This window comes from Vipera ursinii (assembly GCF_947247035.1).
Source record: "Vipera ursinii genome assembly, chromosome: 1".
Classification (NCBI taxonomy): Eukaryota; Metazoa; Chordata; class Lepidosauria; order Squamata; family Viperidae; genus Vipera; species Vipera ursinii.
In genome coordinates this window covers 25,152,191-25,168,028 of record NC_139512.1, presented here as the reverse complement: position 1 = coordinate 25,168,028, position 15,838 = coordinate 25,152,191, and the positions used below count along the sequence as shown (strand labels likewise).

General features: G+C 38.9%; 1 protein-coding gene across 1 annotated transcript; it reads left to right on the top strand.

Annotated features, from left to right (window-relative positions):
* The first annotated feature begins 2,415 nt into the window (after positions 1-2,415).
* On the top strand, positions 2,416-13,528 carry NAA30 (N-alpha-acetyltransferase 30, NatC catalytic subunit). Its single transcript, XM_083379482.1, has 5 exons — positions 2,416-2,521; positions 2,643-3,536; positions 8,821-8,944; positions 9,708-9,763; positions 11,605-13,528. Exons 2-5 carry the CDS (start codon positions 2,646-2,648, stop codon positions 11,740-11,742), a joined length of 1,209 nt encoding a protein of 402 aa, XP_083235608.1. The 5' UTR covers positions 2,416-2,521; positions 2,643-2,645; the 3' UTR covers positions 11,743-13,528.
* The last annotated feature ends 2,310 nt before the right edge of the window (positions 13,529-15,838 follow it).

Below are 15,838 nucleotides of genomic sequence, written 5' to 3'. Positions count from 1 at the left end.
ACAACTTACAAAAATTAGTTGAAATGTACCTTCCTTCTATCACTGTCCAGCAGCTGGTGTTTAATATATGAAAATAATTAAGATTAGCTGTTGATAATGAACCTATCTAGTTCATTTTTTTACCTATCTAATCTAGTGGTCATTGATGCACTGAATTCTATACCTGAACTCTGTATTTCTCATCCTTTATGTGCAATATCACTGACCTCATCACCACCTTTATGACTTCAGACTGAAAGAACATGGCCATTCCAAGCTGAAGAGATGAGGCTTTCTTAGGAAACACCACACAAAATGGCTTATGTATTACTATCTCAACAATGCAGTAAACACTTTGCAAATCTCAGGACTATATAAAGGAGTGGAAAAAAAGGTAGGTAGCTTTCTCCTAACCTACCTATCTTCCAGGTATGTTGAGCTGTAGCTTCCAGACCCACAGGAGAATTGTAGCCTAGTATTCATGATAGTCACGTGACTGGGAAATTTCAGTGGAAACAAGAATCGAGTGGAGGGAGCAGGGACTTAATAGCAAATAAATTTACTGAATAGGCCAAACTTCTCCATCTCAACATTCTCCAAATTTTTATTTATTTATTTATTTAATTAAATTTTTATACCGCCCTATTCCCGAAGGACTCAGGGCGGTTTACAGGGCAGCATAAAATACAATATAAAAATAGTATAAAATTAAAATAGATTAAATTAATTAAGCCCAACAATTAAAACAATATTAAAAGCTAAAACCCCTTCAGTCCAGGCCTGATAGATCAAAAAACCAGGTTTTCAGGTCCCGGCGAAATGAACGCAGATCGGGGGGTGGTCTGAAGTTCCACCGGCGCGCCTACAGAGAATGCCCTCCCCCTGGGGATCACCCGCCGGCACCCTGAGAAGGCCCTCCCTGTGGGAGCGCACAGGACGATGGGAAATTGATGTTGAATTCTGGGAGTTGTAGTCCAAATCCACTGAGTATAGGCATTATCACGTCAACAAACACCATCAGCCATTACTCCTTAGAATTAGATGATGCATGCTACTACAACAGAGTTAAACCAAATGATTTACCTCAGATATTTTATGAAATATCTGGTTCATACACCTGCAAATTGGACTGACAAATTTGAGCACAGATTGCTTATTTGAACGTTCCTCCACAACCACCATTTCTGATTGCTTCCAGTTACATTCCATCCAATCAACCTTGACTTCTGGTGACTACAGCAACAAGCCTCTGTAGTTTTCTTGGCAACATCTTCAAGTGTAGCTTGTTATTGTCTCTTTCTTCAGAAGGCTGAGAGACAGAGACTAGACCAGGGGTAGGCAACCTCGGCTCTTTTATGAGCCAGCATAACTGACTCAGGAATTCTGGGAGTTGAAGTCCATGAGTCATAAAAGAGCCAAGGTTGCCTACCTCTGGACTTGCCAAAAGGCATCCAGCTAAAAATCACTAGCCTGGTTCCTTTCACCACCACACCAAACTAGCTCTCAGTTCATCAGAGTAATCTCTTCCCAGTTTTGTCTGATGAAGTGGGAATGTGCGATCACACCCAAAATATGGAAATAGCTCTTGCATGGTCCAGCTGATTAATATTAAAGAAACTGATCACTCCAGTGGGTTTCCCAAAGTCGGGAACTTTAAGATATGAGGACTTCAATTACCAGAATGCTGGCAGGGGAATTCTGGGAGTTGTAGTCCAAACATGTTAAAGTTGCCAAGTTTGAAAAATACTTTGGAGAGCAGAAGGAGCCTTCCTCCATATACAAGGCACAACCGCCCTCCCTTTAAAAGGTCCCTGCTGCACGGGCTGCCCTTAAGCTATCCTGGCGACATACTCCAGTCTTTGTCTGGTAGAAAATGCCTTTCAGCGCTCGCTCCGTTTTCGCTCCCCCATCCCCTCACTCGTTTGATCCTGCCTAGTCGGGGCTTAATGACAATGTGCGCTTGCGCCGCTTGGCCGATGTCGCCAGAGCCTTCCATTACAGGAAGGTAACCCCAAGTACGGCCTCATTCTCCTTTTCTGACCATAGAGCAGGGGTCTTCAAACTTGGCCCTTTTATGACTTGTGGACTTCAACTCCCAGAATTCCTCAGCCAGCTTGGCTGGCTGAGGAATTCTGGGAGTTGAAGTCCACAAGTCATAAAAGGGCCAAGTTTGAAGACCCCTGCCATAGAGTCTCTGACTACCACCGCAAGCGGAATGGAGCCGGGAACAATATCAACCCTTAGCGGCAAGGCCAGCCGTAAAGCGAGCGGCAATCCAATGTCGCGCGCGGTTCGCCTCGGAGGGAAAGTCGCTTGTGAGAAGCCACGCCTCTGACCCCTTTCTCCTTCCTCTCTCTCAGCCCTTCCTCGGGGCCAACCATAAAGTGAAGCGACGCGAAGTGTCGCGCCGTCTCCCTGATTCTGGAGCCGCGGCAGCCAGGCCTGACAGGAAACCTAGTCGCGCTTTACGGCCGCTGGATGAGGAGGAGCGGAGAAAGGGAGCGGGAGGTACCGCGGCTGCTGCTGCTGAAGGGACTTTGGGGTGAGGAGGAGGAAGAAGAGGGAGCACGCGGGTGGGGTTGTGTGAATGAAAAGGGAAGCGTCGGGTGTTTTCTTCTTACACTTTTTCTCTTCGCTTCCCTCCTTCCTTTTGGTCTCCTCAGGACATGGCCGAGGTACCGCCCGGGCCTAGCAGCCTCCTCGCTTCGCCGCCGGGAGCCGCCGCTGCGCTCCTTTCTCCCTTTCCGGGAACTGTTGAAGAGGAGGAGGAAGAGGAGGAGGAAGAGGAAGGAGGAAGGCGTTCCTGCAGGGAGGAGGAAGCTGAGGAGGAAGGCCTGCGGGAGGGGAGCCTGCCCCGCCGCCGCGCTTGCCAGCCCCATCGCCATTGCCATCAGCTCAACGGGCTCATCGCTGGGTCGGACTTGCGGCACTTGCGAAGCTCCCTGAAGGACAAGGTTTTAAGCAACAGCAACGAGAACCAATGTCCGCCCAGTAGCAAGAAAAACGGCAACGCCACCATCACCACTGGTCCTGGCAAAACAATGGGACACGGGCAGGAGCCCCAGCATCCCTGTCAGGGAGGGGAACAGGAGACAAGTCCATCTTCACTCAGCAACCACCACCAGGTCCCTTGCCCCCAGGCAAGGACTGCACAGTCCCAACAGCAGCAGCCACACCGCCGCCACCACCACCACCACCACCATGATGCTTCTGCTCCCTCTGCTGGGGACAGGAATGGGCTGGTTGGGGGAGGAGAGTTGGAGGAAGGCGAGGACCAGGAGTTGGAAAGGGAAGAGGAGTCCTTGCTACTTCTCTCCAGATCCTTGGCCTCTACCTGCAGTTTGCAAAAATGCTCCATGGGTCCCCATACAGACACTTCCTGCCCCCCCCAGCAGGTGAAGGAGGAGAAAGGGGACCTCACAATACGATATGTCCGATACGAGTCCGAGCTACAGATGCCAGACATCATGAGACTGATCACCAAAGATCTGTCTGAACCCTACTCCATTTACACTTATAGGTATTTTATCCACAACTGGCCTCAGCTTTGCTTTTTGGTAAGTTGGGGTGGAGACATGATTAAAAATGTGTTGCAAGGTTGAAGGGTTAAAGGAAAAATGTTGGTGGGTGATATGGAGAAAGTTATAGAGTACAATTCTCACATCTGTCATTCACCAGTAGGCACATTGTAAAATAAATCATATGCTAACCAGGTAATTGTGTAAGTGGCTTGAATTATGCAGAATTATTCATAAACTTTGCCCACATGTACAGTGTAAACTGAAGACCAGTCTCTCTATAACTTTGTTCCCAGGACAAAGGAAATTGAATTGTGCTTGGTGAACTTGGAATTCTGTATGTTTATTTTTAAATGGTTTGGGGATGCTGAGTTATATTGTCATTAGTTTGTTTTTTAGAGTTTGCTCTATCAATGTTTGCCCAGTTAAAATCAGAAGTAGTAATGTCTTAGAAAATATTTAAGTTGATATTTGTACAAAATTTTCTATTTATGGAGCAAATGTTTGAAAAGTAAATTAGGATTAATACAATCTTACAACGCTTCTGAAAAACTCATTTTGGGAATTTTAAATATGAATATCCCTTGGTACTTCACAGTATTCAATTTTAACTTGGTACCATTTATGTAATTTTAATGTTTTTGTATAAAATTTAAATTGCAACTTATTTTCAGAGATGAAAACCTACATGTTATGTGCAACATGCCTCTTACCAAATTGTATGTCTTAAATAGACATGATTCTATATACAGAAAGCAGTTCATTCTCCCCTAAAAAGGTGAGCATAGATCTTGAACCATAATTGTAAGAAGAGGGTAATTTGAAAGGAAAAAAGGATTTCTTAAATGATTCTACCATACTGCATTAAATATTTCTTCTTAAAAAGGTAATTATGTTAGTCTTATTATTTATTAGCAGTCTAAACTGCTGTCTACTTAGTCATATATCAGGTTAGCCAGCCTTCCTTTTAAAACTTTGCATGTATCATACAAACAACTGAAAAAAAGAGTATGCTTACTTGAAAGTCAGTTCTCTCAAGATATCTCTAAAATATTTTACAAATTGAAAGAAAAGTTTCTAATGGTTTGACCTGTGTTTATTTGTGATAATGTCTACAGGCCCTTAATACAGTGATTTTTAAAATTCTCAGTGTGAGAAAATCTAGTAAATTCATTTGATCTTTTCAAGGAAATGACAAAATACATGGAGTTTGTTCTACTTTATCAGATGCCTATGAGCTACTAACAAGTTTTTAGCTTTCTGAGGATAATTGAGGTGTTGAAGCAAAGGCAAAAAGAACAATAAACATGAAAACTTGTCTGAGTGGGATACAGATAGGGCGGCATGAGAAAATGAAGATTTATATATTAACAAGTCAGTGTAATGTAAATGCTTATAAGGGGCATTTCCTTGGGGAAACTTGCCCTAGCTCAGGGGTTCCCAATAGGGTGCGAAAACTTGGGTTTTCAAAATTATAGTATATATGCATAATTTGTTGCCATTATTTCAAACTTCTGTAAGGGGTGCGAGAATATATCAAAAGCATTTCAGGGGTGCGGGGTATAGAAAAGGTTGGGAGCCGCTGCCCTAGCTGGATGAGTTATGTCCAGATTTACAGCTTTCATTTGAAATCTATTTTCCCTTTTGCAAAATCATAAAAGTAGGTAATAACTATTACATAAGAATAAGAAAAGCCCATTCCTATATTCCTATTTGTTTAACTAATGAATGGACAGTTTAAGCAATGACTGGCTTAGACCCTACAGAAAAGTTTACATTTTTTCCCCTATGCTCTCTCATGAAAAACATTTCAGAAATCCAAACTTTGCTATACAATATTTCAGTAATAGCGTAATATCTCTAAAGTAAACTAGGAACAAAAATAGTTGAAAATGTAACAGTCTCTATTTTTATTTTTAAATATAGTCCCGACTTTTTAAAAACAAAGTGACATGACAAAAAAAGTTTGTAAATGGTTACATATAGCTTATAGCTATGACTACATAACAAAAACTTAGAAAATAACTGAAAAACATTATGCCAGTGCTGTTCTTACTAGTTTAATATGAGTATAGGGGATATAGTCTTAACAATGTTATCTTGATGTATTGAGTTTTTAATGAATATTTTAATATTGCGGGGTGTTAACGGTTAATGCAGTAGCATTGCAGTTAATTAAGAACCGGAAGGGTTACTTCTGTATGCTCTGTTAAGCAAGGCTGCAACTTGTCGTCCTAGGTTTTCTTTTAGATAGGGACTCTCATCAAACCAGGATGCAATATGGAGGAATATGGTGTGTTGCTGCTCAGAATTATTGTTTTCCATATATCATGAATATGTTTTGTAAAAATACCAAATCCCTATGTGATATGAGGAAACCTTATAGATTGCCTGTAAACTAGGCTAAGGATCATTACATAATTGAAAGAAGCTAGGAGAACATTCATTTATTAAGTTTTTCCTCCAAAATTACTTTTAAGGCAACTAGGAATTATTTACCTTTGGATTGCTCAGGAATACCATGTTATCTAGATTAAACATTGATTAATATATTGGTGATCATATTGGTATTATTTTAGGATTTGAATAGTTAACTTCTATTTTAACTTTTAAGGATTTTAACATAGTCAGAAAGCTCAAGAACATCCACATATTATCTGGATTAAACATTATCCAAACCTTGATTGGTGTTGATATTATATTGGCAATAATATGTGTATTATATTGGTAATAATATTGGTATTATTTGAGTATTTGAGTAGCTAGCTTTGATTTTAACTTTTAAGGATTTTAGAATAGTTGGAAAATTACTCTCCCAGATATACTCATTTGAATAGAGGAAGTAAAATTCCTAAAGGGTACCCCCTATAACTGATTGGAACAGAGTTCCTCAATCCTTTAATTCTAAATACATACCTTTTGGTATACAAAAGCAAATCTGACAAACCTGAAATCAGTCCAATCTCAGTTTACATTATTGATTCAGTCTGATTTTCACATGGCATATGCAATTTCCCCCTCTTTCATTGATTCATCTGCTGTGTTTTTCTATGGTTGGGATAATAGAATAAATTATGGTTAATGTGCCTTTAAAAGAAGAAAAAGAAAAAAAGCTAAGGACTTGAGGCTCCATTGAGAAACATAAGCCAAGAGGAGGAAGGTGAAGTCTGTAGCATATACCTGACCTTTATTGGGTTTGGTTAGCGAAATATATAAATTGGAATGTCTAGAAAATATTTAGGAAGCAATTACAAACTGCTTTAACCAAAATGCTTTTTTTAGAATTGTCTTCTCGAAAGGACAGGAAAAAGTCCTCTGATTTCCCAGGATCAGATACGGATTACTCACAGGAATACATGATCATAACCCTGGTTGGAATACTCAGGCATTTATCTTTCTAGTTATTATTGCTGCTTCACTGCTCTTTCTGTCTGTCAGAATTTATTGCAGTATCAGTTTGATCTAGTCTGAATCTAATAATGTTCATTTCTTTAATTTGTCAAATTTTCTGCAGATATAACTATTTTACCTGCATAACTTTGACCTAGCTTCATTTTTAGGTGAAAATACTGATTCTGACACTTATAATTGCCTGGGTGTTTTAGAATCTTAAGATTCTAAACTTTTTATTCTTGACTTCATCAAACTTGGTCAGTAATTGTGACTCATGGTATGAGCAACATGCTCCTTTGCAGCAACAATCAGTTATATGAGCATTATAAATATTGTATAAATAAACATCTACAAGCATGAGGGTACATGCATACCTTGAATGCTAGCATAATCATATTAACAAATCATACAGGTTGAACAGTAGTGTTAACTATGTATATGTTTCTTGCTCTTATTACATGCACCTAATGCAAAAAGTAGATCAGAAAAAAAATGAAAGTGGGAAAGTTAGGTTTCAGCTGAAATTTCACCTACAGCTGTAGCCAGATTCAATATGTTTTGTCAGGATTTATGACATTTTCTTTTTCAATTCTTCCTTTTTCCAATCTCAACATTCTAAGTTTTGTATTTTTATAGGAGGATAAAAATTGATGCTAGTGTTTTTTGTCAGATTTGCCATTAAAAGAAGCATATTTTGAAACTAACATCTGTAAAATATAAAGTATATATCGAGCAATATCTGTATAAAAGAACCATGCAATGGATTTGTCAGAAATAACTTGCTGAAACATAAAAATTAAAAATGTGCTCATTAAAAATTAAATTTTAAAATTGATCTACATTTCATAATCTTTGACTATTGAAATTACAAAAGCTTTTTTTTCATGTTTCAGTCAGTTATTTCAGCTCTAATATAGCAGCTCTTATTAGAATTGCTGATCAATATTTCAGTTATGTGTTTTCTACTTGGAATTTAATAATTCTATTCCTCATAAAAATAAAAGATCCAGTCTCAAAGAATAGAAAAGTATCATTGAAGAATAATTCAAACTACACTGAGATATTGGATAAAATACTGTAAGATCCAGGCCAAGCAGGCTAAAGCTAATGTTTGGAGTACTAAATATTATAAACAGAAGGTAGTTTGCACGGTTTCCTAGCTTTTGTGTGTGTGCCTCTTATGCAAGCCCCTCAGAAGATTTGTGAAGCTTTTTTAAATAGCATAGAACAGGGGTGTCAAACTCAATTTCATTGAGGGCCGCATCAGCATTGCGGTTGCCCTCAGGGGGCCAGGTGGGTGTGGCCTGGGTGGGCGTGGCTAGAGTGCGTATGGCCTACTGGGTGGGCATGGCCAGCTCTACATCGTTCACATCAAAGGTGCCTATGGGGGCCTGGGCAGGAGTGGGAGAGATCTGAGGGTCTCTGGCAGGAGGAGGGTCTCTGGGCCAGGGACAAGGCAGTGGGGGCCGTTCCCTCACTGTTTCCAGGATGGCTTCGCGGGCCACGTGAAACCACTTCACGGGCCGGATCTGGCCCCCGGGCCTTGTGTTTGACATCTCTGGCATAGACAAAAAAGAGCGATAAAGAAAAGAAAGGCACCCTGAGTGCTATCATTCCATGCATAAAAGATGCACCTACTCATTCTGGGGCAGTTTCTTGTTCACTATTAGCCCTTTGTGGTAGCAAATTAATACACTGTGCCTGAATCTGGGCAGATATTTGTGCTCATGCAACTTAACATCCAAGCTAAAGAGTATAATATTACTTTTCCAAGAAACTAATTTAAGCTTCTGTTAATAAGTAAAGTTTTGGGGAATTTCCAAGATGGGGTCTTTTTAAAAATGTGTCTATAAAATTGTGATTTTATGGCACCGTGTGTTAGCCTTAACCTACAAGATGTGTTTTGTTTGGTTTTTGTTTTGTTTTTAAGGCAATGGTAGGTGATGAGTGCGTAGGTGCAATCGTCTGCAAGTTGGACATGCACAAAAAGATGTTTCGTAGAGGTTATATAGCCATGTTAGCGGTGGATTCCAAATACAGAAGAAAAGGCATAGGTAAGAATAGCAGTTGCATCTTTTTGAAGCCTTCTGAAAGTAATATACTTTCAGTTAGCTATTGCTTTGAGGTAAATATTTTTGCATACAATTGCCTTTCTTTGTGGCAATTACTTTAATCAATAATTTTTAAATGAAGCAGCCTGCTATTGTCATACACTTATGTGCAGCTCATGAATCCTTATTCTGTGGATATCCACTTTGAACTCATCACCAACCCTGTTCTGTTGCAGTGATTTTGACAAGACAAACATGCCTCATATTTGTGAAATATATTCTGTTTAGGTTGGCTGCTTTCTGTTGTGAGCCACCACTGTATATAAGACATTCACAGGTTAAAAGGAGACTGGGGACAGAAATTTAACCCATTAAAGGAAAGGAATATGATTTTATTAGCTTATTCTGTACCCCATTGGTTCCCTTACTTTACACTGTAAGTTGTGGCAGGCTAAGTGAAATTAAGTGAAACTGCCTCTGGAAACTGCTATGCAAATTTTTGAAAGTCAGAAATGCTAAAGAATAATCCTAAATAAGATCTTTGAATGATGTGCCTGATATTTCACTTATACTTAATGTAAAGACTTGGGTGTTTGGGTTGCCTTCCCTCTCCCTTATGAGATAATTTTTTTAAGAAATGTGTAGACTATCATATTACTAATTGCTACTTCTTAAATTATGCATGTGTTAGAAGTTCAGAACACAGACTAGTTCATGCTATAACTATTTGTACTTGAAGTTTAAAAATTTTTTATTTGTATTCCAGGTACAAACTTGGTTAAGAAAGCTATTTACGCCATGGTAGAAGGAGATTGTGATGAGGTAATTATTTTGTTTCTTTGAAGGAACTTTGTTTTTCTCCCTTGCTTTACTTGAAGGCTGTTCTTCTAAATGCAGTTTCTTATGTAAGCAAGTCTTCAGTTTAAGTAAAATATATGAAAACATACTTTATGTTTTCTGGGACTCCAAAAAAATGAACTTGACTCCTTTGGGCTACGCAGAAAAATACATGAGCAAAACCCCTAAACAGATCTAGATAATAATATAAGTGACCTAAGGTAGTGATCTGAGCTTGTATAGTATACTAAAAGTTTGATATTTTGGGGATACAGTACATGAAAATGGTAGCATGTAAACCCAGAAATCCATACTGGCTGGGTCGTCACCCGAGTCAACAAGGACTCGGTGTTGGATTTCCTGGACATCTGGTGAAAAATAAGTTACAGGACTCAGGACTGTTGATTGAGCAACTAGGGCTAGTAGCTGCAGAACTACTGGAAGGAAAGGTGTTTACCCTTCACAAATACACAGTGATTGAAAACAAAGAAATAATGATCTGTTATTACAGTTAGTCCAAAAAAGAGTATTTTTGAAATGAATGCACCAGTTCTGGAAAGAATAACATACAGAAATAACAGAACAGAGGCTAGCAGATCAACATCAGTTTCTAATATGAAATAAAGTGTTCACAGAAGCAGAATTGGAAGAATTGCAAAAGTCTACCCAGGAGAAAGAAATCAAAGCCTTGCCAGAAGTAACTCAGATTATAGAGGCAAACCAAGGGGAGTTGGCAGTTAGAGGCAGCTAGCACAGCTATAAGGGACGCAGTGGCTCAGTGGGTTAGGACACTGAGCTTGTCGATCAGAAGGTTGGCAGTTTGGCGGGTCGAGTCCTGAGTGCCACGTAACAAAGTGAGCGCCTGTTACTCGTCTACTCTACTCTTACTCGCTGTTACCTTCCCACCGTAGTGATCCCTATTTTTCTACTTGCATTTTTACGTGCTTTCAAACTGCTAGGTTGGCAGAAGCTGGGACGAGTAACGCGCTCACTCTGTTACGCGGCACTCGGGATTCGACCCGCCACAAACACACAGCAAAGCAAACAAAATGCTTTGGAAACAAATGGGAAAAACCGTTTTTTTTCCCACCCAGGTTTTTCCATTTTTTCCCCAGGGCTTCTCATCTCCCATTAGGTGTTAAGAGTTAACATACGGTAGGCCTGGCAGCAGCATTGGGCACAATGCACGAGGCAGCAAATGGCCACATTGTGCTGAAACCGGCTGTTTGCCCCCTCCTGCCCAATGCCTCTGCCATGAGGTCGCGGAACAAGCTGGGTGGCAGTAAGGAACCAGTATAATGGCACATGGGTCAGAAGGGGGAGGATCCGCCAGGCGACAAACAGCCGTATCGCACTGAAACCAGCCGTTTGCCGCCTCGTGTGTCGTGCCCTATGCCGCTGCCGTGAGGGCACAGAACAAGCCAGGCAGTGGTTGAGCTGGCAACCATTTGGTCTGGTGCCTAGGAGGGAGGTCTATTTCTGTTTATGTTTTTATTATTTGTTGCGAACTGCCTAAAATCTGTATGAGCTAGTTAGCCATATAAGTCCTGCAAATAAATTAAAAAGCAGACTCAGCCTTCCATCCTTCCGAGGTAGGTAAAATGAGGACCCAGATTGTTGGGGGCAATTAAGCTGACTTTGTAATAATGCCGCTTGGGTGTGTGTGTGTGTGGAAGCCCTAATAAGCAGGCATATACATAGAATGAAGGCTACTGCTAAGCTTGTAAGCTGCCCTGAGTCTTCGGAGAAGGGCGGGATATAAATGGAATTAAAATAAATAAAGACCAAAAAAACCCTCCTGTTTAAAAATATGTCTTATTTTGCAGGTTGTCCTGGAGACTGAGATCACGAACAAATCTGCATTGAAACTTTATGAAAACCTTGGCTTTGTGCGAGACAAGAGGTTGTTCAGATACTATTTAAATGGAGTTGATGCATTGCGTCTTAAACTTTGGCTGCGTTAATTGGAGGACTTTTCTTCTCAACAAACATGGCAGCAGCATCTTTTGCATTCAATGCAATTTGTGTGGAATTGCTTTGCAGTTGGATGTAATAACTTCCATACAGCTCTTCTCTGTGAGTGTCTCATCGAGCATTGCACCTAAATTGTTGCACTGTGTGGCATGGCGCATCTTGTTCTGAATTTACAACAGGTTGTTTCAGACTTCAAATCCTCTTTGTAACCAGGAAGATGTGCCAATAGGTAGCCAAGAGCTCCTCTTTTCATTTGCAAGTCTACTGACTTCTGTTATATAAATGGTGAAGATTTTAATCAAGAACCTGTGTATACAGAACACAACCTTTTTTTTTTGGTTTAAGAGAGAAAGAAAAGCCAATGTAATTGTAAAATTCTATAAGTATACTAACATTTCATACAAATTCACCATAGTTTTTTTTTTCCTGGGGAAAATAAAAAATACTTCAACTTTAGGTTTTATTTTTCAATATTGAACTTTCCATTCTTAAATATTGGTACCTCAGTGATTAGTGGATGAAAAAATGTATTGTATGGTGGGGTGTGTGTTACATCGAGTAACGGTAACAATTAAATTGCGTCTGCCAGTGCCTGTAGAAATACGTATATTTGTCTCCACTGCTAATTTGAGTGCATGCTTTCTTTTCTTGATTTTTTTGTCTTTGCAAGAATGGCTTTTATTTAAACTCTGGGTTTGATAATAAATTATTTCATTTATCATTTGGACAGAACTCCCATGTGAGGGCTTAAGAAGCCCTCGTCTTACAGTAAAAAGTCTAAGCTATTTTTTAGAAGAACAATTTTGAGTAGCTGCTAAAAGGGAGTCTGATGCACTTTTTCCTTTAAAAAGAGTGAGGGATCTTTTTAAAAAGCAAACAACAAATTAATGTAATCTGAATTAACTTTTATTTAATTAGAATTATCACCAGAATAGCTAAAAGAACCATTATTTTTAAATAATTGAATGAATTTAAATTCTGCTTGGACTCATGCTTAATTTCCATGTTTTAAAAATGCTTCTGTCTTCAGTTCTTGCTCTTGAAAATGAATTTCAAACTGCAATACCATGTTTGTTCTTTAGCTGCTTTCACTTTATTTTTTTATTTTGGAAAAGCCAGATCTCTTGCAGTTGTAATCTTTTCCGGAATCATTTGACAGAGAAGTGTCCAAAGGTTGGTTTTGAGTTCTTCCCTCTTTTTAAAATCATCTACATGGGCTTGTATTCTTTTTCACCAATTACACTGTGTACTTCTGTCTGTCAGTGCAATATGTAAAGCAAATCACTTCTTTTTGGCAGTTCAGCAATGACAGCATTAGTATATAATATATAAAAGCAAAACATAAAATTGATCCCAAGTAACTCGTGGGAAAAAAAATCTTTCTTCTATTGACAGGAAACCTTTCAGAATTCAAATTTGCCTTACTATGTAATATGTTAAGTTCAATCATTTTACAAAATGGTTTAAGTTACTGTACATTTGAGAGGACTTGTATCTCTAGTCCTCTGGAGAAGAATACCCATTCTGGATAGTTTAGCAAATTTAAAGGAAGGCCATCCTTATTTTGCACAGTCTGAGCATTTCCCCCACTATGTATAAGTTGTGAATTGTATTTGGGAAAAAATAAAGGATTTTAATTTAAAACTGGCACTTATCTCCTGATACGTTTTGTATAGCTGGCTTCTCCTTTTTCTTTCATCCACTTGATGGTTGAATTTGAGTTCTTAGCAGCTTTCTATCCCTGTATGCAGCACCAGGCTTGAGCAGTAGATAACTGAATGCTGAGCACCATCAAATATTTTAAGCTCTAGTGTAGTCTTCCTAGTTGGCTGTGTTTACTTCACCTGGAAGGTGTCAGACTGAAGAAAGCTCTTCTAAACCACCAGGTAAGCCCAGTTTGCAATTAATTGAGATGTTTAGAGAATGGGGCAATACAGTTAAATTGTGACACAGTCCTGTGACAACATCAGACTGGAAATTTCTTTTTTAATTATTTACACTTAAAAAAAAATAAGTTTCCTACAAGTGAACCGGGAAAATTAGAGAATGCCCCCAACTATTAATTGTTTTCAGGAGAATTCTTGTATTCATTCCTTTGGGGCTTCTTTAATTCCAGTTAACAAAGTTTTCATGTTTTGGATTAATGTGTTGGTGGTGTTATATTAGGAGGGTTTCCCTAAGATTTAAATCGATAATGAAGATCCTTATTGTTTAATCCATAAGGCTTCACTGCTTAAAAACACCTCTGTTAAATAGGAATATGAAGTAATTGGAAAATTAGATTTCAAACCGTAAGAAAAGTTGTATAGCACATTATTTTTTTTACTGTCAGAATAAACTCATTGAATTACTTTTATTTTTAAAAATAAGACCATCAAGGTAGGTTTAAGACTAATTCTCTGGATGATCTGAAACACGTTTCAGTGTTCCCTCACTCTTCCCGCCCCCCCCCAAAAAAGTCTTGTAAAAGTTGCTAAAATGAAAATGGCTGAAAAGATGCATACAAAGTCTGTAATCTGATATTCAGAAGTTAGCTGCTGATGGGAGCAAAAATGTGTGTGGTGAATGACTGGAAGCTTAAAAATACGTACAGAGGTATCTTTCTTCACTTTCCAATTTATGTTCTACAAATGGCATTTGAGCTTTAGATACTGATTTGAAATGTTCGGCAGTATTGTGTTTTGTTCTCAAATATGTAGCAACATTTCAATCAGTATTTAAAATTCAATTGTTAAGCAAAACGTATATAGCTTCCTACGATTGTAAGGTAACATTTAAATAGTAATTCTCCATTGCAGAACCTGTGGAAATACAGGGCAGTTTCTAGTGAATATATACAAAGTATCTTTGCCTAATTTAAGAAAGCAGAGTACATCAGAAGAGTTACTATCACTACCTCACAGTCTGTACAAATGGATCCAGGTTATCCATTTTACTATAATAAAAGGAATTTTGTCCTCAGGTTCAAAAATATATCTGCTGTCCTGCACTGAAAAATGACTCTTCACAGTTAGTCATTGAAGAAACAAGGCTTGGCAACAAGTTACAAGTTCATTTAAAATATTAAAACTACAAGATGAGCTGGTCTATTTATAAGAAAGAATATGAGCATGTGAATCTCTTTGCTGTTTATGTGAAGGTATAAGTGAATGAGGTATAAAGACTCACCCTTTGTCATTAGGATTTCAGTTGTACACGTATAACAAAAACCGTAGCAATAGCTGACAATAACACATTTGCAACATGGATGTGTAGAAACTCTTTAGAAATGTGGCTACTAACTTAAGCCCTTTAATTATCTATTGTTAAGAGTAAAACAAAACAAACTGAAAATACAGCAAGTTGTTCAGTGGCCTGCATAAAACTTGGTGTAAAAAAAATAGCCTGCATCTGAGTTAGTGGGACTTACTTTTGAGAAAGCATACTTAGGATTGCACCACAATCAACCCAAAGAATTAAATAACTCTCATTATCCCATTGCACCCTTTTCCAACGCTTCTCCAATCTAGTGTCCTTTAAAAACAATGGAACTACTAAATTATTTAACAAATTTATTAGCAGCTTAACTGACACAAAGGTGTCTCCAGACAGTTTGAAAATCATTTAAAAATTCATCCTATAATAAAAACCCATAATCTCTTCCATCCGACCCCACGGCAGCAACAACACAAACCAGCCACTTGATTAGCTCCATCTCCAATTGTGGTCCCCAGACCCACTGAGTAAACCACATTTTAGTGCCTTTCAGAAAAGCAAAATGAAGTCCGAATTCCTAGGTAAAGTGCATTCTAATGAATAATTCTGGGACTTGTAATCATAATGCCTACTGAAAACTCTGGGTTTAAAAAGGTGGTCCTGTTGCTTTATTTGCCCATTAACATGTTTGGCTCAAGCTGACCATCGTTCTCCTTTAATAGATGCGATCCTGATCTGGGGGGGGGGAGCTAAGAGGCTTAGACTTGTTTATCTTTCTGCCCCTGCCCCCCCCCCCATCAGTTGCTGAAACTAAACTCTCTGCCTCTGCTCTCCAATCTCTATCCCTTTTAAAAGCCTCATTTACTAAATCACTGCACGCCTGGACAGAGG

What these genes read in the sequence shown, in the direction of transcription:
- NAA30 (XM_083379482.1), top strand. Translation starts at nt 2,646, where the DNA reads ATGGCCGAGGTACCGCCCGGGCCTAGCAGCCTCCTCGCTTCGCCGCCG. An exon ending in GGCCTCAGCTTTGCTTTTTG is followed by an intron (nt 3,537 to 8,820) that starts GTAAGTTGGGGT and finishes TTTGTTTTTAAG; the next exon opens with GCAATGGTAGGTGATGAGTG. An exon ending in ATACAGAAGAAAAGGCATAG is followed by an intron (nt 8,945 to 9,707) that starts GTAAGAATAGCA and finishes TTTGTATTCCAG; the next exon opens with GTACAAACTTGGTTAAGAAA.